Below are 27,911 nucleotides of genomic sequence, written 5' to 3'. Positions count from 1 at the left end.
TAAAGCTGGACAAAAAGGCTGAAGTAAAAACAGAAAGTGCATGTCAAAGTTACATAACAGACTCATGCCTCCAGCACATCATACTTTAACATTTCACAACCAGGCCATCATTATTATAAGCACGCTTATTCAAAGAGTTCATTCCCGACACAATCCTCAGACTTCTTCAAAGCACATTAACACCCAAACGACCCAAAAAGGATAGACTCAGTTTAAAGACAATGAGCAAAACATGTTTTACAAGCTAAAGTAGGTTAAATATCGATGGTGTTTTTTTTTTTTTTGGTAATTGCATTCAGCTCGAGTCGTACTATAGCCGACTCATTACATTCTGTGCGGCTCCAGCTGTTTCAGGTGCAATTAATGCAAACTCTCTCAGACCCTTTAAGGACTCTCCATGTAGAGCGAGCAGAGGTTTTGAAGGACTAGCTTGCGGATCACCTTTCTTGCATGCTAATGCATCCGGAGCATGCACTTGTTGACTTGAAAGGAAAGGAAGAAGGCATACGCTAAAGAGGTAAACATGATCAATCCAATAAATGACCCCGGACCGGAGAGCAAGAGCCAAGTAATCTCAGACAACAAAAACCCAAGTGGTCCCACTGGTACCATCACTGTCTGACATGTCTGTAATACACGTCTTCCGCTCCACTGCAAGTGTTGAAGATATTAGGGTGGGCACCGAGGGACCTCTGACAACCACCCCCCTAGCTAAAACAGTCAAGCTGAAGGACTAAATCAATGTGAAAGATGCTGCAGACATATTGAGCAAATCATTTCTGGCTCATGCAGCTTTCATACAAAATAGGGAAAAATCATATAAGATATGACAAATGATAATCTCCTGCTTTTGAAAAACATAGAAAGCATGCAATGTGCATAAAAAAATCTGTTTTATATAAAGATCCGGATTCGTCTTCTAAAACCACTTTATAAGCATGGCTGTGCTCTTTTAACGAAACAGGTTCTCTCCTCCTCTCTGGATATAATGTGGTTCAGCTTGATAAGCCTTAATAGGGGCATGTAATTAGACTCTTTGCTGAGGCTGTCTCTGCACAAAGAGCTCCAGCAGGTTCACCACTGCATTTTATTAACTTGACAGGTTAACTTAAAGGGAGGGGGAAACACAGCATCTCAGAGTGTGAGGCTCAAATTAGCCCAACAGCAATAAACACAATTACCCACTTTAAAACAATACTGACACTAATTAGGCCACCGATGAATTACTTAAAGTTCATGCTTTGTCTCTAATAACACTGCAGCATTTAGAAAAAGAAATAGCTATCTGACAAAATATTCATAAATATATAGGCTAAATAAATTATACAAATAATAATATTTAAAAAAAATGGTCAAACACTTAGAAACATAATCTGATTGTGTATGTGTTTTTAAAACCCACCCTCATAACATAACACAACACTACACTGTGGAAAAAACTATTAAATGAATTCAGTGAATAATTCAATGAAAAGGATTCTGTTTTCCATTTTTCTTCTAATAAAAAATATATATTTAAAAAATTTCAGAATTTCCCAAATAATTCACTCCCATAACATAATATAACAGTGTTAATGGTTAACACAATTTATTATGTGATTAGATCTTAATTTGAATAAGATTCTGTGATTATTCTTCTGTGAACTCTGTTGTAGACTTTGTTATCCACCAAATTTGCAGATGTGTATAACGATCCACTCTTTTTTAGCATATTTTACATAATACATAAATAATGGATACACAGTTTATTAATACACAGTTTAATAAATACTTGAATATAGGTAATAAATAATCTGCTGCAACCTATTCAAAGTGTCAAACTTAGTCAATTATATTATTATGTGATGGTTTGATGCACAACAAATGTAAATTTACATAGGTATTTAAGTTGGCTATATTTCACATTAAATAAATAGACAGCTAGCTAGATAGATGGATGGATGGACGGACGGACGTCCGTACTACGGACAGACAGACAGACAGACAGACTAAAAGACAGATAGATAGATCAATGGTTGTTTGTGCTTGATCTCTCAAACTTTACACCGTAGCCCCATTTGTCAACTACAAAATAAAACTCACTTGGACGAGTACTGCAACCACAGATTATGTGAGTAAATGTCAAATACAAAAGAGTTTAGTTGTTACAATCTATGTACCTCACTACAGGTGTGAGCAGTTGTAACACTAGTATGGGGATAGATGTAAGACTGAGAGGTACGTAAATTCTGAAAATGTGCACACAAAAAAGGATTCGCTCAAATGAGGCGAGATGAAACCAAGATGAAAGCACATTTACCACATACATCCCCAGATACGCAACAAAAAAACTCACGTGACTTTGCTTTAAAAGATTGTGATTGATAACTTGACTCATTGGAATCATTAGGCTATAAGAGGTTGGTTGTAACATTTTTAATGAACTGGCCACCCCAAAGAGCCATAACATAGCTACTGTTATACTGTAGCATGTGGTTTTGAAGTAAGCATGAATGCAAAGCATCAAATTAAACTAGAGAAACAGCTTATATTATGTAAATCAAATAATTTAATCTATAATACAAATGCAAGGCACAAAAAAAAAAAAAATCTTGATAGTAAATATTTACTGTCCTTTTTTTTTGGTCATAAAATGTACAATGTTGCTCACAGTCGCACGCCATCTCATATGAGCTCAAAAAGGTGATGCGAGTGTATGACATTGATGATATCACCATAGTTCTTTTCTGACTTGTAAAACTGACAGTGTAACGGACCCTGTGTTACAGCACAACCCTGACACTCTTCCCCTGCATATTTCACATATTATATATCACAATTAAGATATAATCCATAAGCACTTGAATATAAAGTAATAATCTGCTGCTGCATAGCCTATTCAATGTGTCAAACGTTGTAAAAGTCATGGTTTGTTGCACAACGAATGTGATTTACGTGTTTATGTTGGTTATTTCACAATCAACAAATAAATAAATAAATCTTAGTCCAGACCACTGATCTATATAAATTTATATAGATAAGTGGACCAGCAGACAACCTCCTCCCTCTTGTTATCCTTTCAGAGTGTTTTCCCATAATGCAACAGTCAACAAAGGAAGAGGGAGAGGAACAGGCTGTAGCCAAAGTGGCTAGCTAGCACAAAAAAGAGGAAGAAAGAAATGGAGCTGTCTTGAAAAATTAAAGGAATGTTTCTCTCATCAGACTGGCAAATCCCGATGAGGAGAAAACAGTCTCGGCTCCTTACGTGCATGAGATGATGACAGACAACGATTAGTGGGCTTTAATGTAGTAAAGCAGCTCTTGTTCGAGTGAGGGAGCTGTTGCTGTATTAGCTTAGCAGCTAGGAGTCTATTATTGGCACGCTAATGCTAAATGCAACCCTCGTCGTCAGATCTACGGACATGTTCGACCCAAATCCATCTTTCTGAAACGAGAGAGGGGAAGTAAACTCTGTTTAACGTGGTAAGTGGACGTAATTTGTTGAATGTACGTGCATATTTACACTCTCTATTTGTGTCCGACACGATGAATGTCCCGTAGCCTGCTAATTCAGCTCACTTCAGGCCTGTTTATTTTGCGAGACAAAGTTACAAAGATTTATCTGATTGTCCAAACGTATTTTTTTTTTATTATAATTAATTAAACTTCAGCCTTTTAGTGTTTGGTTCTATGTTGCTCTATAGTTATTAAGTTAGATGCTGCTGTAACTTATTTAGGCTAGCTTGTGTGTTGATAAAGGCCTGTGTCAGTTCTGCTGTAAACTGCTGATTTTGATGAACACCAAGGATGATTATAAGTATGTCTGGTTTTAAATGTTGGGAAGAATGTGTAAACTTATGTTATGGTTTTATATTTAAACAAATAGCCCTCATGTTGATTTGATCATAATAACTTACAATTTAAGTAAAACATTAAACATCTGACAGTATAACATTTTCCCCTGTTTCACAAACAAGGTTTAATTCTAGTCCTAGACTAAAATGCATGTTTGAGCTGTCTTATTCTGAAAGCAACTTGCAGTTACATCTTAAAATAATGTCAGAGCCATTGTTTTGTCTCTAGATGCACATCAGTTATGGTTTTTTTTTTCCCTAAAGCATGTTTATACAAGCTTAAAGCTACTTAAATGTCCTAATTCAACTAACGCCTAATCTTGGTTTAATCTAAGCTCTGTCTGTGAAACCAGGCCTTAATATAATAGCTTATACCATGGTCTGTCTGAATACTCGATTCTGACTGGCTGGAAGGTGTGCATTAAGACCGTAGTTCCAGTCAGTTTAATCACCGCTCTATATTAATGCACTGCTTTCATTTTGGGCTGTCACTAACAACTATTTTGGCAAACGCGTTATCGGTCTATTATTTTGTTTAGTTGGATAAAATTTTTGTCATAATAAAAGAGACCTAAGAAAACAATAGCCTTTAAAATGACTTAAAATACATAATAACAATGAGGCAATCATTTTTGGTTTAAATAAAGTATTAAAAGCAAGTAATGATATGCTTTTATAGAGTAACACTGTTATAATACATAATTTACATAAGTTGATTGTTTATATTATGACAAATGCCTGCAGAGGGCACCACCGGCCTGGTGTTTTTGTTGTTCCACTTTACAGCAGATCAAATCCTTGTTTAAAGTCCACGTGAACCGGAAGTTGCAACCGACTTTACTTCAGTGTTGTGACGTGTTTCCAAGTGAAACGGAACATTTTATAGAGGGAGGGGTTTATTTTAGCGCACCTCCTCTCCATCCCTCGCTCATAGCAGACTGACGGTTGGAGGAGAGTGGTTAAGGATATTCAACCCAAGCCGTTAAACTGACGTCAATAGAGACGGAACGCCATTCCAGAGCAGAAGCAACTTTTCAGATTTCGACTTGCACGGGTTAATTTTTCACCACAAGACTAGTAATGTGCGATAAAGTTAATTGTCAATTTTGGTTTCATGACAACTTTAATATTGGCCAAACAACATTTAATTCAAATGTTAACTTAATCTTTAATATTTGCCACTTCTTTACGATAGAAATGCTACAGCCACTATAATTTCTTGAACATTATGTGGACATCAAAACATGCAAAACTCAGAGCGAGGTTTTAAACTTTTATTTTGAAATTGCTATAAACACACATTGTGATGTATTCTCCTGTGTTGGCGTAGGTTTATAAATAATTTACATTACAAATCTGAAGGAATTGCCTTTCCGGATGAACATTATAAGCCAACCAAACTCTCAGCATATGCAGAGATGGAGTTTGAGACGCGCTCCACACATGTAAATAATAACAGTTCATGTGGAGCAGCATTTACTGTGGACGGAACGGCTCTTGAGACGCACGTAACCTACGTGCATGTAAATAATTAAAGCGCATTAAACACACAGGGCATATATTTATTTAATTAAATCACAGCCTTTGTGAATTCACAATAGCACTATGCTATAGTATGTTTTTTAAATGGTTTCAATACAACGTGCTGCTTTAGACAACAATCCAATAATGCGGTTCATGGATTATCGTCCGCGGAACGGAAATGATTAAATTTCAATATAAATGCGAATTTTCTGAATGTCAAACTCAAAGGTATATTAAATGGTTATAGAGTTTGCCTTTGTATTATTATACAGAACTCTTAAACAATGACCGAAGACTTAAAATGGGTGCTCATGTCATGTATCTGCGCTTTGGTGTTGGGTTCTCAGCACTGTCAAAATAAAAAAGTCCCGTTTACGTCACTTATTGGCCAAACTGGAAAAAAATGCCATTTATGGGTCAACCACTTTCACAGATGACTTTAAATGTCATGATAAATAAATAAAAAGTGAGTACTCTGCATGTTTAGTGGTTAGTTCACTTTTTCATGATATTTTTTCATCTCACCTTTTGCAGATGACAAAGGCTTGGCGTTCACATGATTGACGTTCCCAAGTCACATGGCCGGACTAGGTTAGCCTTCATCGGTCAGCAGATAAGACCGTCCCATGCCCTCACCTGGGGTGTACAAGGATGAAGAAGATCAGTCTGAAGACGATCAGAAAGTCACTGAACATAAAGGGCAAAGAAGATGGTGATTTCGTCATGCTTCAGCAGCCATCTTTAGCAGCTGAGTTTGCCAAGGATGACTCTCTCTTTGGAGGCTGTTACACCAAAGGGCTGGTAGGTTGTGATCTTAATGGGGAGGATGAGAAGGGTCATAAGAACCGATCAAAGAGCGAGAGTCTTATGGGCACTCTAAAGAGGAGACTGTCTACCAAACAGAAAGCGAAAGTCAAAGGAGGTTCCACTGCGGTAGGCTCTGGAGATGATGATGACACGTTCTCTTCCTCGTCAGTCCCGATAAGCTTTAATGAAGTCAAAGCCCAGCGTCCCTTAAGATCCTCGTCCCTCCGAAGCCATCATTACAGCCCTTCTCCGTGGCCTTTCCGGGCTGTCAGCTCGGAGGAGGCTTGCATCAAGATGGAGGTGAAGGTCAAAGCTTTGGTCCACTCCCCCAACCCCAGTCCCTCCCTCAATGGCATCAGAAAGGAGTTCCATGACATCCAAATAGAAGGTCTGTTCCAGGATCAGAGCCAGTCTTTGAAGGACATGGAGACTCAGAGTGGTAGCTTGCATTTGAACATTGAGGATCACGTGCCTATTGGACTCACACCTCAGGACTACATCCAGTACACAATGCCTTTAGATGAGGGAATGTACCCAAATTCGTCCCAGTCCTTCTGCTTGGATGGCCCCTCGCCAATGGAAGTGGTCGATCAGGTCGAATCTGACTCTCTGCACGTGGACCAGTGCCCGGATGACCACAATCTCGTGCCGCCAGACATTCTCATGGAGCAGGCGGTGAACGGACACCTTCCTGGTACTCCGTCAATGGTCCTGTCCAATTCCAGAGCAGACACACCTTTATTTTCTCCCTCACTGTCACCTCTTTCCACCAACGATATTCCAAGAACCCTCTCTGGGTTCAGTGGTGCAGACTCTCATGTTGTCGAGAGAGTGAGGCATCACCTGAACTTTGACCCCAATTCCGCTCCTGGTGTTAGCAGGGTGTACGATTCTTTCCAAACCAGTGGACCCATGGTTGTAACAAGCCTTACGGAGGAACTTAAAAAACTGGCCAAGCAGGGTTGGTACTGGGGACCTATAACTCGATGGGAGGCAGAGGAGAAGCTCATCAACCTTCCAGATGGCTCTTTTTTGGTGAGGGACAGTTCAGACGATCGCTATCTCCTCAGTTTGAGCTTTCGGTCACAGGGAAAGACGCTTCACACCAGGATCGAACACTCGAATGGCAGATTTAGCTTTTATGAGCAGCCTGACGTAGAAGGTCACACTTCCATCGTAGATCTCATCGAGCACTCTATAAAAGACTCAGAAAATGGCGCTTTCTGTTACTCCAGATCCCGTCTGCCGGGGTCCGCCACGTACCCCGTTCGGTTGACCAATCCTGTTTCGCGGTTCATGCAAGTCCGTTCGCTGCAATATCTTTGTCGCTTCGTCATTCGACAGTACACACGGATAGATCTGATTCAGAAACTGCCTTTACCAAACAAAATGAAAGATTATTTGCAGGAGAAGCACTACTGAACGGACTGTGGTGGGAAATGGTAGTAAATTGCACTTTTTGTTTAGTGACGCATTCTTAAAACAGTTTACATGTATGGAGGTCAAGTGATAAGTTGCATAAGTTGATTATCCGATCTTCCCACAGAATTGAATAGTACATTTGTTGTTGCTCAGATTCAGTGTTTTACGTTTCGCAAGGTGATGTCCAAAAACCGGTCAGGATTTTTGATGCCATGCCTAATACACATATTCATATTGACTGCAGTAATGCTAATACTATTATCAAAGCTTGGATTTCGCCTGCAAAAATTTGCCGAACAATGGTAAATGCGATTGCACCTTTAAAAGGAACTTGCTCCTTTCTAGAAATATGATGTCAGCCACATTTTTGTCAGGTTTTGATAGTTTTTCTTCTACAAATCGGTACTTTTAATGAAATTTGTGAATATGCTGGTTGACAGAATTTTAGTGGAATACAGTTATCGTCAAATATCAGCCGACAACTTTTATAAGAGAATAAGTATTTATTTAGCATTAATATTCTACATTTATTGGAGGTTTACAGTAAATCATTTATTCGTCCATTAGACTTTTGTAGATCTGTGCAACAACAAATTCAGTCAGTCAGGTATGAGAAGGCCAGAAAGACAGGACTGTGAATCTAAAACAAATGTTATAGAAGAATACATGCAGAATGTTACAAATCTGTGATGTTATACAAAAAGGGAGCAGGTAAGAACAAAAGTTTTTTTTTTTTTTTTTTAAATTTATATTGTATAGTGTGGTTCACACAGTAGTCTGTTCTGTCTAAATCATTTTTGGCTCATTTACATTAAGTAAAGATTTGTAATCGTTCACAAACATCTTTTTTTTTTTTTTTTTTTAAACAGCATTTCAAGTATTTCATATTCTAGTGCTGGAATGATTGCCATCAGTCGTTGTTGTAGAAGCTCTGGTTGAGAGAAGAAAATAATGCCAAGAATTGTTCGCAACCACCTACCAAACCCAAAAGCACAGTTTTTTAGAAACATTTCACCTTAAATGGCTTGTTTACACTTGAACCATAACCAAACATTCAATTAATCTGCAAATATCCCTAAGGAATTATGCATTCATAAGTTCTTGAGTGATTATGGGAGATTTTCCCCCTTCGCAGAACCGACAGCAGGCTTTCCTCACCCTCTGCCCTCCATAAAAGCAGCATGACAGCCTGTCAATATTCCATAAACACTGCTTCAAGCCAAAAATGTTGCATTCAGATATTTTAGAATTCATCTGTTGTGCATTGTTTTCCCCACACCACCTATCCTCTTTTCTGTCACCTGAAAGGGAATTGTGTGTTGCTCATCTATCCTTTAAAGAGGGCTTTAATAGGGCTTCAGATAGGAGAAATCGTCAGTCATTGGAAGCTCATATTTTGTGAGAGTTGATGGTTTATGTGCATTACTTAAATGCTGGGATAAATTTGACATGAAATGGTTTTGCATGTGCACTGTCCTCATACAAGTCGACACCGGTTGGCTTTGTACTAGATTGGGATAATCAGCAAACGGGAGCTTATAAATGTCTCTTTAGTTGGCATATTGAATGTGTGTGAATCAGCCAGATCTTTCTATTTGCAGTTTTCACACCACACATGGTCCAAGGCTTTTAAGGGCCTTTTTTTTGTAAAGTGCCAAGTGGCGTTCACAGAAACTGGTGAACAATGCCGCGGAAAGTATTCGTGAGACACATTGGGGAGACTTTGAAGGTTAGCTGTCAAATAAACAGTTTGCCATCTTTAATATTTATTAGTGAAAACAGCCCATAGAGTTCATTCCTTCAGCGAAAAATGTTTTATGTGATGCGTATGAGGGAACAGTTTGAGATGTGAATCGCTTTATTACACAACTGAAAGGAGCTTATTTTAAATGCTGAATCTTGCTGTATTTGAATGGGCAAAAACTGCCATTTTCCCCATTAAATGAAGGTTGTTGTTTTTTCAAATCGGTTGTTGCATTTCAGAAGAATCGCCTAAATTGTGTGTGTTTGAGAGTGAGCGAGTGTGGACAAGTAAGCAACAAAAAGAGGAATGTCTTAGGCAAGGCACAAGATTTTCAATCCGTTGAAAATGCATTTACCAGAATGTGGAAGTCGACTAATGCAAAAAATAAATGTGAACTTGAGTGTTTGACCGCAATGTACATTGAATTTCTTTTGTTTTTCCCAGATGTGTGGCATAATTAGATAAACACTGAAAATGTTCAGTGTGTGTGAGCATGTTTCAAAAAAGGAAAAAAAGGTGCCGGGACTCCATCATGTTCAATATCATTTTCATGACCTTGTTTGTATGTCGTTAGATGTCTCTTTGTTCGGATTGCTGAAGTATTTTGAACCCATGACAGTTGAGCACTTAACAAGCTTCACTGAAATATCTATTTTTCTGATCCATGTTCTGTTGTCCTTGTGCTGCGAATGAAGGTGAATGTTTACATGATGTATTTAGTACAAATTAGTTTCTCTTTGTTTGTATCTCTTTCTTAAACATCTTGGTACAATTTTACAGATGTATTTCTTTAATGTGTCATACACATTTGTGCTGCTTTACGATTATGATTGCCTTTTTAATTACAAAATGGGGAAGATAGAATGTCACCTAGATATAGGCCTATGTATTCACAATGATTTTGGTATAGTCTTGAGAAAGTCAGATGCAAAAATTGTAGTCAACGTTTTAATCAGTGATGATAATGCTCTGAATTCAGTCCTTTTTGTTGAAAAGGGTCTGCTCGGTCCAGTTTACATGGTCAGTTTTCCAAAGTCCGTTCTTGTTTGTTGTTAATTTGAGTTAATGAAAGTACCAATAGTGTTTTCTTGCACATTTGGATACAGTTAACATTTTTGTATCTGCTGGTATAAATTATGAATAAAAAAACGTATTCAAATCTTTATTCTGTACTGTACTTCATTTATGTTTACACAACAATATTGCACTTAAAATGGAATTTTTTTTTTTTTTTTTTTTAGTTTTCACATACAGGTGACAACGTTGTCAAAACGATCCCCGTCCACACAGATCCACGAAAACGACTAAAAATACTGTTACACATGCCAGGCCAATAGTTGGCGATGTCACTTTTTAAAGAAACACTATAGACTGAACACGTAATATGCATGACGTCAACGTTTTCACAAATTCGCGTTTCGGCAAAATGGTTGGTATCGGTTTCAAAATCTTGCACTTTGAAACCCGTTTGCAAAAGTTTGCGTTTTCAGTCCTCAAAACACTGTTGTCATGTAAATGAATGGCCAAAACGCATAAAAAGTTTGTATCTGCTGGTAAAATTATAAATAAATTAAAACTATTAAAAGCTTTGTTCTCTACTGTATTCCATTTGGCTACGTTTTCACGATGACAGTGTACTGAAAACAAATGTTTCGCATCAGCAAAAATGACTAAAAACGCAGTATTTTGCTTAAAGTCCCCGTGAACCGGAAGTTGCAAACGACTTTTCTCCAGTGTTGTGACGTATTTCCGAGAGAAACGGAATACTAAATGAGGCAAAATAGTGGGCGTGGCTTTTTTCTAACTAGCACCTGATTGGATCTAGAAAAGTAGGTGATTTCACTCCGCCTGTCTACTGTCAGTTGGAGGGGCGTGGTTACGGATGTTAAGCAGACACCCAAACCGTCAAACCTACGTCATCAGGGAAGGTCCTCCAATGCAGAGGGGAGGGGAAATTTCAGATTTTGATTAAAGATTATGAAGTCAAAAAATTTTTTTGTGTGGATTGACTTGCATGGATGAATTGTTCACCACAAAACGATCAATTTAGGCAAACAAAGTAAGTATGGTCAATTTTGAATTCATGGGGACTTTAACGGCCAGTAGTTGGCAATGTCAATTTGTAAAGGAACACTATGCATCTATAGACTGAACACGTAATAAGTATATGCTTTGCTGTTTTCACAGATTAGCTTTTTTGTAGTTTACATGGAGACTATAACACTATTGTTTTCAAAAGCGTGAAATGAATGGCCAAAACGCATTAAAAGTTTTCCGTTTTTAGTTGGTGTTGTATAAACGCCCTTTTACACACACACACACACACACACACACTATATATATATATATATATATATATATATATATATATATATATATATATAGGCCTATAAGTAATTTATTTTTGTTTGTTTCTCAGGAAAAAAAAAATATCGTTGACATGATTTTGAACTCTGCTAACTTTTGTTCGGGGGTGTATTTGTACAGTTTGGGCTCCTAATCAGAAAAATATAGAATATTTAGTTCTTCAATACGGACTCTTAAGGAACAGGCACATATTTATTCTTTTTCTGGGTGCAAGATGTTTTATTCATGGTAAGGTGGTGATAACTTGTCACACTAGGATGCCACCCTCATGAAATAGCACGTCCTTTTAAATGTGCCAAACCAAGTGAGTCAAACTTTCTGTGTGAAAAGAAGAGTAGGTTTGTTTTGATATTCAGCTACATATTCTGCTTCAGGATACAGTTGGTTTTATGGATCTGTCATACTGTTTTTTCAAAGCCTCCGTCTGTTATCCTCCCATTGTTTAGGTAAGAACTTCAATACTGTTTAATATGCGTTTCACATACTGTTGGGTCAATTTTTGTCCTGAGTACAAAAACTGATTTAACTAAAAAATATTCATGACTTGGAGTTCATTAGCTATAGGCCTACTGTTGAGAAGGCCAAATTAAATTTGAATCGCTCCAGATTTGCTGGTGTTACGTCAGTTTCAATTAGAGAAAGGAATCGCTGTTCGGTTTGTTTTTTACTGGGAGTGTTTCTTTATCCCGTAAGTCATCAATCAAATGTCTTATTTCGTAGATTTATGACTTAGCCTCGCCATCTGGTCCTCTGCATGAAGTTCCATTTGTCAGCGGATGATGAAGACAACTCAAATTACCCAGTGAACACGCTTTAAAATGACACGGCAGAAGGAACTTTGGTCTGCAGCATAATGATGAGACCCAAAGTGCCTGCTGGCACCAGATGTTTTTATTTGTGGGGTACTAAAGGTTCACTTTTGAGAATAGCCTGTGATCCCATGCCAAAGGTCTAATCACCACTGAAGCTATAGGAAACCTGCTCTCATAACTTATTTACTGAGCATAATTAATTAATCAATTAATGCCATTTTATGTATTTTTTTGTTGACAATGGCTTGGTTCTGGGGTTACTGCCAGTTTGTTAATTGTTCAATATTTAATTTAGTCTCCGTCAGTTTTTATTGTAGGCCTATTTGATGCTTTTAAATGCACGGAGCCTATAAAGGGGCATGGTGATGGGAGGAAAAAATATATTTCAAAGCTTTTGCCTTCTTTCCGGTCTCTCAAGAAACTTTGCGTTTGCTCGCAAAACTTCAGTGTTCTTTGCAATTGAACGCAAAATTTTCTCTGGGTTTTTACGGGGAACGCAAACATTTTGCGAGCGAATGCAAAAGCATTGACATATTTTTTCTTCCCATCTCATCCCATGACCCTTTAGGCTCTGTAGATATGGGGTGTATATATTACAAGTACTTCACAATTATTTTTGGCCAGTTCTTTGTTATGGCCAATAACTGATAATTATTAAATCATATTAAAATTCTATAGGCTACTATTTTCGATAAATTCAAAATAGAACAAAAATAAATCAATTATTTCAAAGTCCCCATGTGGTGAAAATCAAGCTTTTATGTCTATGTGGTGTTTTAATATGCTTTAAGACAAACCATGTACAGATGCATAAGTCAACACCATTGCTATTTTCTCATTAAAACTGCAATGACCCAAAGACAGTCTCAAAAACGCGGTTTGAAATCGCTGGTGTTTCTGACATCACAACCTTGTAACCAATCACGTCAATGTGTTATTTGACAAGGAGTGGATCTCTGAACTGGTGTGAGTGGAGGCGGGGCTAATTTGCATACTCATAGAACCTCATATACTAAATGAGGCAAGGGTGTAGTTCAAGGTATTTTTTTAAGGATTTTTTTTCTTAAATGTGTCATTTTGGCGATCAAAGATTAGTTTTAAGGTATAAAATGATTGACTACAGGGGGACTTTAAATACTACAATTGAATTTATGAATCACAACATTATAAAAAAAAATGGAGAAAAAATATTTTGAGATTTGCTCCTTACAAAAGTGTGAATTGGTGTATTAGTGTAATTCAATGTGATATATTATAATTTCAATAAGCATTAGAGGTGAAGTCAACCTAAATTCAAAAGTGAGAATTTTTTTTTTGCATGATCAATTAAATATTAAGAAAAAATAATCATCAATAACTCACATGAAGCCAATATATTCCAAAGATTAGGATACCGATTGACATTTGCATGGAATATCTGCACCAAATGCCCCATTTTGAATGCCCCCTAAGAATTATTTCAGAAAGATAATTTTGTAAAATACTAAAATAAACTACATTTAATGAAAAAATATAATTGTAACTTGCAAAAGTCGCTGCCACAATCGGATGTTGTTATGTGGTTGCTAAGCGGGTTGTTTTTGTATGTTGCTAATATATGGTTGCTAGGCGGTTCTCGGTGGTTGCTAGGTGCTTGATTGTTTATCAAAAGAGTCCAAAGTCTCAAGTCTCTAGATATGGCTCGCTTCTTGTTTTAACTGCTTTTGTACATGCAATGAAAGTCAATGTGGTTCAAAACAACATTGGACCTCACAGATTCTCTTTTGTGTTCCACAGAAGAAAGAAAGGCATGAAGGTTTTGAACATCATGAGTAAACAATGAAAGAATTTTCATTTTTGGCGGGACTATCGTTTTAAGTATATGAGAAACTAAAGTCATTCAAGCTGGAATCCCGCCAGATAGACTCCTAGAATTTGGCCTTTATTGTACAAACAGTCACATCTGGTTCCTGAAGGACAACAGGTGACAGAGAATAAAGAGAGAGAGGAGGCTCCAGCAGTGTTATGTGACAATATTCTCTTCCCCCAATGATCCACAGATCCTCATGTGGCAAAGTGAACAGGTGGCGCCCATCAGGAAGTGGTTGGGGAGAACTCTCTGTAGCCATACTTCAAGGAAGAGCACCCCACTATTGGTCCTTTAAAATCCTAGCCATACTGTTAGAAGAGAAAGATAAAATCCTAGCAGGTGTTCCTTTGTCAAGTTAGTCTCTGATAGAGTCTCAGGAGCAGGTATCTTTGGCATATGTTCCCTTTGCACCAATCCAAAGAGTTTGTTTCTCACCACACCACTGATGGAAGCCAAGACTGTTTTTTTTTTATTGCGCGATCACTCGTAATCTATATGAAATGCCATGTCGCACTTGTTGACACTTTACATAGTACCCATATTAATCCAGTTAATAAAATGAATGTGAACAATTTAGTAGCAGTGCCAAATTAATTATATATTAGAGGGATAGACTTGAATTCTGTTATCATTTTCTCACCCTATGTCATTTCAAACCTTTTTCTTCTTTCTCAGTCTGTTCAGAAGACTTGGAATATAGCACACAAGTCATATATGGTCCACTTTCATGGCGCTTTTGTATCCTTTCTTTGAAGCTTCGGTGGTTATTTATTGTAATTGCATGGAAAAGGGTGACCAGTACACTGTAAAATAATAATAATAATTGCTGCCTTAAATTTTTAAGTACAATCAACTTGGATGTTTAAGTAATTTTAACTTAAATTACATAAAAAGAAATTAGTTGAATCTTGTATTACTTATTAAAAAAAGTTGAAAATTGATGCAAACAATGCAAACACATTTAAACAGTTTTTTATCATTATTTCGAAGACAATAAAAGGAATTCTGAATTTACACACACACATATATATATATATATATATATATATATATATATATATATACGCAAGTAAGTCTGTCAAAAAAGCACTAAATTTCAGCTAAATTAATTTAGTATAAATGTAAACTATACTACATTTTTTATTTAGTTGTAATTAATGACCAATTAAGTGTCTGAAATCACATTTCTTTTAAAGTATCTAATAATAAAACTCTTAAATACACCTTTTAAAACTATGCTAAAGTGTCATTCTTTTTCACAAGGGCAAACAGGTTTGAATGATAGGATTTTCATTTGTGTGTGAACTATCCCTTTAAAAGCATGTTCTTCACTTATAATATTTGATTTTTAATTCTATAACTTCAATGAATAAAAGGTTTATGTGTTTTCAGCTATCAAGTTTGTTCTGATTTTTCATCATAGCACTAAATAAAACACATCTATTAATGAAAATGCATAATTTATGACAACACTACCAAAAATCTTTTGATATAAGGTGGTTTGAAATTAATTGCAACACACTTTTATCCCTCACAATTTGGTACCACCTGCTTGTATCTCTCACAATTTTTGTGTCCCTATATTCCTTATCAGCATGTCACATACTTAACCAACAAAAGCCTTCACACCACAAAGTGTGCGTGAATCCTCTAGGCAGTGTTTCTCTTTATTACCTTTCTGCATCGTTGCTGCTTTGTCTCACCAGCGTTTACATGATCTGCAAATCTCTCAATCTTTTTACCAGCAATGCGGCTCTGATTAATGATGCTCTGAACCAGCAGACATTGCCCTGTTTAGCATGCTGTGCATTTACCTGTTTACTGTTCTAAAGGTGGCTTACTATTTCTCTTTACTATACGCTTTTACAGCAAATAATGACGAATTATTGTGGCACAGACATTTAGCCTTACTCAAGCCATGTATAGGTCTATGTGTTGAATAAAAAAATCTTGTATGTTAAACATGTCAACCCTTAGGTTAGAAAGGGCTTGCTTTTATGTGCATCATTGACTTCTATGTAAATGACATGTCTGTTTTGAAAAACCTAAAAAGTCAGAACGGGAAAGGTGGCTATTTAAAAATAAAGGAAAAACCATATCTATCATTTTAAAGGAAAGCTTGGACATCTAAAGGGTGAGAGGAGGAACTTTGCTTTTAAACTTGCCTTCTAGCTGTGGAAAATCCCTTGTTATGGATATTTTAGAGCAAAAATAATATTCAACGTGAGTCTTAAAGATTACATGTAGACAACAAGGCACCAATTAAAATGCATGACACTGTTCTCATACAATGATGAACAACGTGAATATATATGCTGACCAAGAATGAAGGATTGCAGAATAGAAATGTCAAAAGCAATATTTTTTTCAGCATTAGACATAAAGCATATTTAAAAAATATTATGAGAAGATCATTCAGTTTTCTGCTGTAGTCTATATCCTTATCCTTCAGTTGATCTTCAGTTGAAAAACATAATTCTGGATAAACAAAGATGTGTTTCAAAGGAGATGGCAGTGAGGCAACATATGGATATGAAATACAATCTAATATACAGATGGCTCAATAGATCCAGAATCTGGATGAACAGCTTCAGCAGTGGTCACTCCTAAATTAAAATATACAATAGTAAAAGGACAACACATCATTTATCTGTTTACAGAGATGATCGCAATTAGCTTGGCAATTCAGTGCGGAGGACATGAATAATAATAATGTATGGTAAATCAACATCAAGACAATATATATTATTTGAAATCCTACAAACAACAAGGTTACAACATTTTCTTAGTATGAGTACCATCTCATGTAGCAGTGGAAGGGAAAGAGGAAGCAGATGCTTTCGCCAAGAAGACCTTGGTAACAAATAGGACTAAATATTTAATTAAGCAAATTCAAAATCAAAGGGTTAATAAAAAAGAGCAATAAAAGGAATGTGGGATAAGGAGGGAAAGGGTAGACACTTGTATAGTGTACAAAGGGAAGTACATAAGAGAGCAGTTTGTAGAAAAAGAAGGGAAAATACGGTTTTCTCGTCTCCGTATAGGACGTACTGCACTCAGTCATTCTTTAAAATTGGGAAACATGATACAGGCCTTAGAAAATCAAATCAGGTCATTAGGTGTAAACGGGTTGTCACTTCAGAATTTAATTTAAGACATTCCCTGAAAGTTTCCAAGATACTATACTTTTTAAAGGTTACAACCCTAATTAAAAGAATTTAGTTTTATTTATTTAATTATTTTTTTTCTCCATCTCATTTCCCCCCTCTTTTTTTTTTAATATATTTTTATTAAACTCCACATTGATGCTGCACACTCCATCTCAGTGGAGGAAATGCACCATAGCCTCCGTTACACACTCTTTCCATTTATTTGTTTGTAAGTTCATTGTGTCGTGCTTTTTTTTAGCAAGTTTTATCACAAAACACTTAATTCGCAGGGATTTACAGTAGCTAGATTGTCAGTTGTAAAGTGCTTAATATGTGGCATTGAGTTATTAATATTTTTAAAGTGTGTTGTGTCTGCCCTTAAAGTGTGTTGTGTTGCAGATTCCAGATGGTTTTAGAAACAAGCAAATTGCAGGTATATCCAACACTGAAAAATGTTGTCTGAATATGAGTGCCGCACTGTAGAGAAATACCCACACTCCAGACACCTTTAACATGTATTTGCTTTATTTTTGTGTATTATTTAACTTTTAAATGGATACAGAATACAAATCTCAAAAAAACAATATAACTTTGGCATAAAGTAGTATAATAGAGCTTAAAGCACCACCAAAAAAGAATTAAAACATTTTTATTATAGTGTCATCTTGAGGGAAGAAAATGAACTTCAGCAGCTTCATAAGGTAACTTTCACAGGTTTTCACATACTTTGATACTAGCAATCTCATTTGTAGGGCATCACTTTAAAACAATTCAAAATCTGTTTCTTCAAATGTGTACAAGATGAAGAGTTTGCACCTTGGGTAATTTTTGGATTTCCACTTGAATTTTTCCTGTTAAATTTACAGTAAATAATTTGTAAAATATTAAGCTCAAATATGTGATATGTAGCTAGAACACCAGCACCTTGATATCCTTTTCCCACCCATGGTCGCAATCAGGTTTCACTGCAGCAATCAGGGACTGGATGGTCTGCCGTGAAAGTCGGAGGTTGGGGCGGAGGTCAGCTCCATCTTCAAAATATAGCTGAAGAATTGGCACATCAGCATTGAGGTGGCATAGGTTGTAGGGCTCACAATCTGTAAACGTGTATATAGTTTATTTTAGAATACAATTTGAATCGACAAGACACTTGTTTCCTGTGTTGGCTTATTTATAAATATAATATGTATTTATATGTAGGCCTATATGATCAATTTCTTATATGATGTATTTATCGTTTCTTCAACAAGGGGCACTTTTAGCCTTGTGAAGTTGAATAAAAAAAGTCACTTAACACAGTCTCATAAGTTAAAATAACTTAGATTACAAGAGAAATTGTTAATATTTTACATTTTTTCCGACCTGCAATGAACAAATGTCATTTCCACCACATCTCAATATACAGCTGTTATTTAAAAATAGAATAACTTATGCCACTCAAGAATTGTCTAAGATAATCTTGTGACTATTTTTTTTCAGTTGTTCCACAATCTACAATAATTCTACATTTGTCAATGAGATAAATTAACTGCCATTATAGGACCAAATGCTGAACTGTACAGCTGTCACACTCTGAAATTTAATATCGGTTTGGGCAAGAGCTTATTAGAAAATAAATAATTTGAATTTTTATATTAAGTAGAGCATGATCTCATAAATTGTGGATACATTTTTAATGTGTGATGAGAACTTTTTAAAATATTTTTTTAAAATGTGTGTGGTGATGGAAATGATAGGGTGTTGTGGAAATGTATAGAAACAGTAGAGATATTTATTAGAAACATTTTTAAACTCATCACACTCATTAAACTCAATTCACAAAGTCAAAAATCTACCGGAAGAGAATTCAATGCTGAATAAAGTCGTAGTTTTTGTTATTTTTGGACCAAAATGTATTTTCGATGCTTCAAAAAATTCTAACTAACCCACTGATGTCACATGGACTACTTTGATGATGTCTTTATTTCCTTTCTGGACAAGGACAGTATACCGTACATACATTTTCAATGGAGGGACAGAAAGCTCTCGGACTAAATCTAAAATATCTTAAACTGTGTTCCGAAGATGAACGGAGGTCTTACGGGCTTGGAACGAGGGTGAGGGTGAGTCATTAATGACATAATTTTCATTTTTGGGTGAACTAACCCTTTCATTCATACTACCCGTATTCATACTATATAGAACATACTTTTTTAACGGTCACGAAGTACGTTCTAATTTAAATGTAGTAGCCTACCTACTCACATACACGATTTTGGACGCAGCTGCTGACAAAAAGAGAACGCGGCAGAGCTCGTAATAAAACGAGAATCAACATTGGCTTTTCGGAGTTGGCAAGAACTGACGGATTTGGAATATTGTAATGGCGACGATGGCGTTTTTATTACTCAACAGGTGAGTTATATTCAGCAGATTAACTGCCATATGTAGCTCTCAGTTCTCTTACGAGAGGTTCTCTCCTATTGCGTAGCTACGGGTAAAGTTTATCTTTGCTCGAGATATTGAAGCCAAAATTATCCTTAATTTTGTATATATTGTCAACGCAGTGCAGCAGCTGCAGACCTAGAGCAGGCTATCTAGCGTGCTCATTGGCTGCCTTGCGGCAACTGCAGCAGCCTACCAGTGAGCCTGGCGTGACGTCACGCCCAATGGTGGCGCTTTTACGCCCACTACGCGTCACAGCCAAGCGGCAACATTCTAATCTGAAAAATGAAGCCTACCCGGAAGTGCGAAAAACTGCAATACATCGAAAATCCGCTAGAGGGATGTCCCAAAAGGGAGCAAATATCCATAGACCGCATGTTAAAATGTCCGTTTTCACAGCATAAATTTATATGTTTACATGTTGGTCCCATGGACTTTTATTGTATTTTTGGATAGGTCCCGAGTGCCTGACAACTGTGAGGGGGGTGAATTTTTTTCTAACTCGGTAGTTTAGATCGTATTTAGATATAAAATGTATGACAAATAAGCGCGTGATTGACAGCTGATAACGGGCTGCGCAGAGTGGAATTCCTGAAATTTGACGTCTCGGCCATGATCTGACACAACACATCATACCACCTCTGTATCCTTTCTGAACATTTGTATTTGAAATTTCGTAAGATTTTCCAAGATGGCACCGCCCATACCCCCCATAAACAGCCTCAAAACCGTTCTTCAGAAAGTCTATGGGTGACGTCACAGACGCTTTGTCCATATTTTTTACAGTCTATGGTCACAGCCCGCGCAAGGGGGTGTGGCTTAGCGTATAAAAGCGGGGCTCAGAGGCTGCTTCCCTGATTTTCATCTCTTCAGCGAAGCTCTTCATACCCCTGGATCCGAGAGAAGCCGCCGCCGTCGAATCCAGCGACTGCCAGCAGAGGAAAGCGCTTGAGGAAGCCGGTCGACTTCTCGCCGCCTTCAGCCTTCCGTGCCAGCAACGCTATCCGGCGACAATATCCTTTACTGCTCTTTTCACTGTATTTACTGTGTGTGTGTGTGCTCGCCGCTGCAACACACACTTTACTAAAAGAGCGCAAGCATTCTTGTAAGAATGCCTCGCACGTCCTGCTCAGCATCGGAGACCGCCAAGTGTTTTGTGCTCTCTGTGTGGGCCCGGACCACGCAGCCCTCGCACGTCGGGAGGCTGCGTCCGCTGTGAGGAACTATCTATGTCGACCCTGCGGGCTCGTCTAGACCTCTTAACGGCAAAGCTGTCACTCCGCCATCTGGTGGACCGCGCAAGAAGAAGCGCCGTGCACAGAGACTGCCGGAGCCTGATGTGGCACTCAAACGCTCGCCGGAACGACTCCCTCGAGCATTTCTCTCTCCTTTCCTGCCCCCCCTCCCGGACGCGCAGCTGCCGCTAACAGCTGTTTTAATCCCGGCTAGATTCTCTACGTACGAGAAAGCTATCCCGCCCCCGCGCCCCAGGCGCATGCGTATCTTACCGGCGGAAAAGGGAAGCGTGTTCTAGTCATTCAATGTAATCGGGTCGTTATGTGCGAACCAGGCCAAGCGGCTGTCAGCGAGCCGCTTTGTTCAAGCACTGAGGGCGCGCGCGTCTCCGTTCAGTTCCCAAAGCCCACAGTGTGCGGCGACCGGAACCCGGAGGCCATTCTCCCCCTAGCCACATGCACAAGCATGGGAAGCCATTCCAGGGGTTTCAGAGTGGGTGCTGAGCACAATAAGACAGGGCTAAGCACTACAGTTCGCTCGCCGTCCCCCGCGTTTTCACGCTCGGACCGAGTCGACAGTGAACGCGAAAGTAGCACATCTACTCCGCGCAGAAATAGCCAAACTGCTGTGCAAAGGAGCTATAGAACCGGTGCTGCCTTCTCTGAGCGAGTCAGGCTTTTACAGCCGTTATTTTCTCGTACCAAAGAAGGACGGAGGCCTGAGGCCTATATTAGATCTGAGATTTTTGAACAAAGCTCTCATGAGGAGACCGTTCAAAATGATTACAACCAGGCAGATTCTCGCGCAAATTCACCCGAGGGACTGGTTTATATCTCTCAATCTGAAAGACGTGTATTTTCAGATACAGATTATACCCCGTCACAGGCCATTCTTGAGATTCGCCTTCGACGGCTAGGTATATCAGTACACCGTCCTCCCGTTCGGCCTGTCCCTGGCACCCCGTACATTTAGAAAAGTGCATGGACACGGCGCTCGCCCCCCTCAGATGTCAGGGTGTGCGAATTTTGAACTACGAACTACTTGGACGATTGGCTGATTCTAGCACAGTCAGAGATAGAGCTCGTGTCTCACAGAACTATGCTACTCAGTCACTTGGAAAGATTGGGTCTCATGGTCAACTGGACCAAGAGCTCATTACGGCCCAGCCAGTCAATCTCCTTTTTAGGGATGGAACTGGACTCCGTGGCTATGAAGGCTCAGCTGTCGACAGAGCGCGCGCGCCGTGTTCGACACCTAGCCGCATCTTTCCAGAAGGGCAGAACCGCCTCCCTGAAAAAAATTCAGAGGATGCTGGGCTGTTTGGCCTCAGCTGCAGCAGTGCTTCAGCTGGGCTTACTGCGCATGCGCCCGCTACAACGCTGGTTGAACGCCCGCGTACCCCGTCAGGGGTGGACGCGCGGCTACAAGCGGATCAGGATATCTCAGAGCTGCATTTCAGCTCTGCAGCCCTGGTTAGCGGCCAATTGGTACCAGCAGGGGGTGACAATGGGAGCGATTTCCCACCGGAAAATCATCTGGACAGACGCCTCCAACTCAGGTTGGGGCGGCCTTTTCGAGGGCAGACCGGTCTTTGGCCTGTGGCCAGACCGAGAGAAACGCCTTCATATAAACTGTCTGGAGATGCTGGCGGTCGAGAACGCGCTGAAGCGCTTCCTCCCGTTCATACAGGACCAACACGTTCTAGTCCGCTCGGACAACATGTCGGTTGTGTCCTACGTGAACCGCCAGGGCGGTGTCAGATCCAGGAGCCTCTGCGATCTGGCAGAACACCTCCTCGTTTGGGCCCAGTGCTTCCTGCACTCGCTGAGAGCGACGCACGTGCCAGGGATCCTGAACGACGGCCTGGACAGACTGTCCAGGGACAATATTCCCCCCGGGGAGTGGTCTTTACACCCCCAAACAGTCCAGCTGTTATGGCGCCTCTTTGGCAGAGCGGAAGTCGACCTATTCGCGTCAAAGGACAACGCTCATTGCCCAGTGTTCTTTTCAAAGAACGAGGATGCGCTGGCCCAACTCTGGCCCAGCCGCCCGCTATATGCCTTCCCTCCGATCTCTATGTTACCACAGGTAATCAAGAGAATCAGGGAATCGCACAGCGTGGTGCTCCTCATAGCGCCGCGATGGGAGAACCAAACCTGGTTCCCGGAACTAACACGGCTGTCACACACAGCCCCGTGGCCGATTCCGGTGAGGAGGAACCTCCTCTCTCAAGCCCGCGGCTCGATTTGGCATCCCCACCCAGAGCGCTGGTCTCTGCACATATGGTTGATCAACGGATACCCGTTATCCTGCCAGAAGGAGTTATAAACACGATCACGCAATCTAGAGCCCCCTCTACGAGACGGCTATATGCGTCTAAATGGTCTGTGTTCTCCAAATGGTGCACCGACAAAAATCTGGACCCCAGAACGGGTGAGGTTTCGCAGGTGCTCGGTTTCCTTCAAGAGCTGCTGGATAAGGGCAGGTCCCCATCCACGCTCAAAGTATACGTGGCGGCCGTTGCAGCCTTCGCTGAGTCGAAACCAAGGCTGGTCGCTAGGAAGGAATGAGCTGGTCATCCACTTCTTAAGAGGAGCCATAAGGATGAACCCTCCGCGCCCACCTTCGGTTCCTATTTGGGATCTCTCCGTGGTCCTAGAGGCCCTAAAGATGCATCCCTTCGAACCATTAGATTCAACGAATCTAAAATACCTCTCGCTCAAAACCGTTTTTCTTTTGGCTCTGTCATCAGTTAAACGTGTGGGGGACTTACACGCGCTATCTGTTAGCGCAGCGTGCCTTGAGTTTGGTTCGAATGACTCTAAAGTCATCCTCAAACCGAGACATGGCTATGTCCCGAAGGTGATTGGCACTCCCTTCAGAGCTCAGGTCATTTCTCTGTCGGCTCTGCCAGCATCCGACAGCGTGAGCAGCGACAGCCTCCTCTGCCCTGTCAGGGCACTAAGAGCTTATGTTACGCGCTCCACCCCTTCAGACGCTCCGAGCAGCTCTTCGTTTCGTTTGGCGGGCGCACCAAAGGTCTCGCCGCCCCGAAACAGTCTCTATCCAGATGGATAGTGGACGCGATTTCTGCTGCCTACGCGTCAAAAGGTCTGCAACGGCCTCTGGGCATAAGGGCTCATTCCACAAAAGGCATGGCCTCGTCATGGGCATGGTCCAGTGGAATTTCCATTCACAACATCTGTATGGCGGCGGGCTGGGCCTCCCTGTCTACATTTGTGAGATTCTAGAATCTGGAAGTTCCCGCCTTGCAGGCTAGACTTTTGTCAGTCTAATATGTGTATGACCTGCCCACATGACTGGTGTGCAGGCTACCTCAACGTTAGCTCTCCTGGTTGAGCTGCACTTATATGGGTTGATTTACATGTAACATGCAGCCTGGCGCCGCCGCTCTGCATTCCCCATGGGTGCTTATGTTATACATGTGTTGGCCCGCTTGCTGGCCGCCTGAATTTCCCACTTTCAATGTTCCCCGGGTTGGGACTCATAGAGTGGATGCTGGGCGCGCACGGCGTTGGCAAAGTGTTCCCGTAGCGTAAGCTAAACTTACGCAATACGAGAGAACCTCTCGTAAGAGAACGTACTCGGTTACCTAACGTCACCTCGGTTCTCTCTAGAGAGGGAACGAGTATTACGTAACCGGCCGTGCTGGCGCCACGAGCGATTTTCGCATCAGATCATGAAAACCAGGGAAGCAGCCTCTGAGCCCCGCTTTTATACGCTAAGCCACACCCCCTTGCACGGGCTGTGAGAAGTCGACCGGCTTCCTCAAGCGCTTTCCTCTGCTGGCAGTCGCTGGATTCGACGGTGGCGGCTCCTCTCGGATCCAGGGGTATGAAGAGCTTCGCTGAAGAGATGAAAATCAGGGAAGCAGCCTCTGAGCCGCGCTTTTATACGCTAAGCCACACCCCCTTGCGCGGGCTGTGACGCGTAGTGGGCGCGAAGCGCCACCATTGGGCGTGATGTCACGCCAGGCTCACTGGTAGGCTGCTGCAGTTGCCGCAAGGCAGCCAATGAGCACGCTAGATAGCCTGCTCTAGGTCTGCAGCTGCTGCACTGCGTTGACAATATATACAAAATTAAGGATAATTTTGGCTTCAATATCTCGAGCAAAGATGAACTTTACCCGTAGCGTAAGCTAAACTTACGCAACTCGTTCCCTCTCTAGAGAGAACCGAGGTTACGTTAGGTAACCGAGTACGTTCACTGTAAAGCATTATCTATTGTGAAGGGTCATTTCTTTGTGGTTGTTGTAGCACTTTGCTTGCATTTATTTTCAAAGAAGTACCGTACTATGGTTCTTTCTCTTAACTAAAAAAAGAGATTAGAAAACACGTGTAATGGGTAGGCCTATAGCAACAGTAACGTCTTCAGCTTGTCAGTTTGAGATCCTTTCCATCTAAACTGGTTATAACTCTTAAGCCTATAGTAGTGATGTTTTATGAGCAGTAGGATAATCTCTCTCTCTCTTTTTTAGTTATGAGAAAGAGAAAGAACCATATTCATCTGAAAAGTCACGCAGAGCCAAAGCACAACTAAAGCAATTTCTTGCATGCAGTTTTGTTTTTTAACTGCCAAAAGTTACATGGTGTAACTTTAGCATTTAGTAATGTATGCAAGTTACATAAACTAACAGTGAGCAAAATATTTTTTTTTTACAACATGTAATAATTGTTGTCAATGTCAGTTAATAAAAATAGAATTGTTAATTGTTTGCTCTTGTTAGTTATTTATTTTAAAATTTTTATTAGTAAATGTTAAAAAAATCAACATTAATCAAGACTAATAAATGCTGTAACATTATTGTTCATTGTTAGTTTGTTAAAGGTGAACTAAGTAACTTTTTTACCTTAACCGAACAGCTTTGGAGTCATTGTAATGTTTATATTACTGATTTCGTGTTGAATGGTGGTCGTCTCGCACCCCCCTGGTGCCTGTGAGCCGCAAAACCACCCTTGCAACTTTGGGCCGGCGAGCCGCCGGCCTGAGTGTTAGGAAGTATCGTGTGATATCAGGTCTCGCGAGGTAACGAATTGCTTTACGGCAAAAAACAGATCTGATAAAATGAGCATCAAACAGAAATAACGTCTCCGGTTACTTTCGTAACCTCGGTTCCCTGAAAGGCAGGGAACGAGACATTTACGTCGATGACGTAGTATGGGAACTCCTCCCCTTCTTCACTTCTGCTGAAATCTTATGGGCTAACGCCAGCTGGAGACAGCTGGCCAATTGACGCAAAATATGCAAATACTGACACGCCTGCTGGCAGTATAAATTGCATACGCACGTCAATTGCATCAGAATACGACTGAACGCTCGAATGAACAAGCGACACGGCGTTCGACGTAAATGTCTCGTTCCCTGCCTTTCAGGGAACCGAGGTTACGAAAGTAACCGGAGACGTTCCCTTTCAAGGCGGTCACTTCGACATTTACGTCGATGACGTAGTATGGGAACTGTGTCAAATCCCGCCGTGGAGCAGTGAACCCACCCACTCGAGAATGACAGAACCCTCATCCAATAGCTGTGCTACTAGAAATACGAGCTCCTGATAGGGCGAAGTGAGCCAATAGCGCGCTTTCTAAACCTCATCAAAATTTGCATATCCCAAGCAAATGAATAGAGGGAAGTCTTGCACTGAATCATTCAGGGCAGAACAACACAGAGTAATAGCAAGTATAATACAAGTCAGCAGCAAAGCGGCGACAGTTGCATAAGCACAATACATAAATCAAGCATTCATGCACAACCTGAAGGCTCAGCTCACCGAAAGCACTTGAGACGCAACAGAAGGTACATCCAACTTATAAAATCTGGCGAACGTATTCTGAGAAGACCAGCCAGCAGCAAGACACAAGTCCCTTATAGACATACCTCTGGACCAGGCCCACGAAGAGGCGATCGCCCTCGTCGAATGAGCCTTAATGTTGAGGGGACAGACCACCCCCTGGCAATCATAAGCCAAGGCAATAGCATCCACAATCCAGTGAGCAAGCCTCTGTTTCGAAACTCCACGTCCCTTGTTGCAACCGCCAAAGCATTCAAATAGCTGATCCGATTGACGAAAAGCGGCTGAGCGAGTCATATACATCCGTAAAGCCCTGACTGGGCAAACAGCGCTCTGAGCATCAGTATCACGCGAGACTGAAAACTCAGAAGACAACGCCGGCAGTAAAACAACCTGCGCTTTGAACGGAGTACTGAGTGACTTCGGAACGTAACCCTGTCTTGGCCGAAGAGTGAGATTACAATCTCCCGGTCCAAAACGAATGCAGTCCTCGTGAACCGAGAACGCTTGTAGGTCCCCCACACGTTTCGCTGAAGCAAGAGCGAGAAGCAAAGCAGTTTTCAGGGAAAGCTCCTTGATCGCAATCGAAGCCAGTGGCTCAAACGGTGGAAGAGACAGAGCCCTCAACACTAGGGCTAAATCCCACGGCGGCACAGAAGGCGGCCGTGACGGACATAATCTCCTAGCTCCCCTGAGAAAACTGATCACCAACGCATGTTTACCGATCGACTGTCCTTCGATCGGGGGGTGAAACGCAGAAATAGCAGCCACATACACCTTCAGAGTGGACGGTAAACTCCCATTATCCATCCTGTGCTGAAGGAAGCGTAGAATATCCGACACGGTGCAATTACCCGGGTCAATACTGATATCCTGGCACCATTTAGAGAAAACTTCCCATTTCAATTTGTATAAACGCCTGGTGGATGGGGCGC

At 40.5% G+C, this 27,911-nt stretch overlaps 1 protein-coding gene across 1 annotated transcript; it reads left to right on the top strand.

Moving 5' to 3' along the window:
* The first annotated feature begins 3,100 nt into the window (after window positions 1–3,100).
* On the top strand, window positions 3,101–8,336 carry LOC130087665 (suppressor of cytokine signaling 6). The gene is made up of 2 exons (XM_056254093.1): window positions 3,101–3,462; window positions 5,892–8,336. Exon 2 carries the CDS (start codon window positions 6,009–6,011, stop codon window positions 7,584–7,586), a length of 1,578 nt encoding a protein of 525 aa, XP_056110068.1. The 5' UTR covers window positions 3,101–3,462; window positions 5,892–6,008; the 3' UTR covers window positions 7,587–8,336.
* The last annotated feature ends 19,575 nt before the right edge of the window (window positions 8,337–27,911 follow it).

Source organism: Rhinichthys klamathensis, unplaced genomic scaffold (assembly GCF_029890125.1).
Source record: "Rhinichthys klamathensis goyatoka isolate OS25496 unplaced genomic scaffold, OSU_Roscu_1.1 h1tg000110l_1, whole genome shotgun sequence".
Taxonomy (NCBI): Eukaryota; Metazoa; Chordata; class Actinopteri; order Cypriniformes; family Leuciscidae; genus Rhinichthys; species Rhinichthys klamathensis.
The sequence above is the reverse complement of the archived record's forward strand: the minus strand, read 5'-3'. Positions and strand labels throughout refer to the sequence as shown.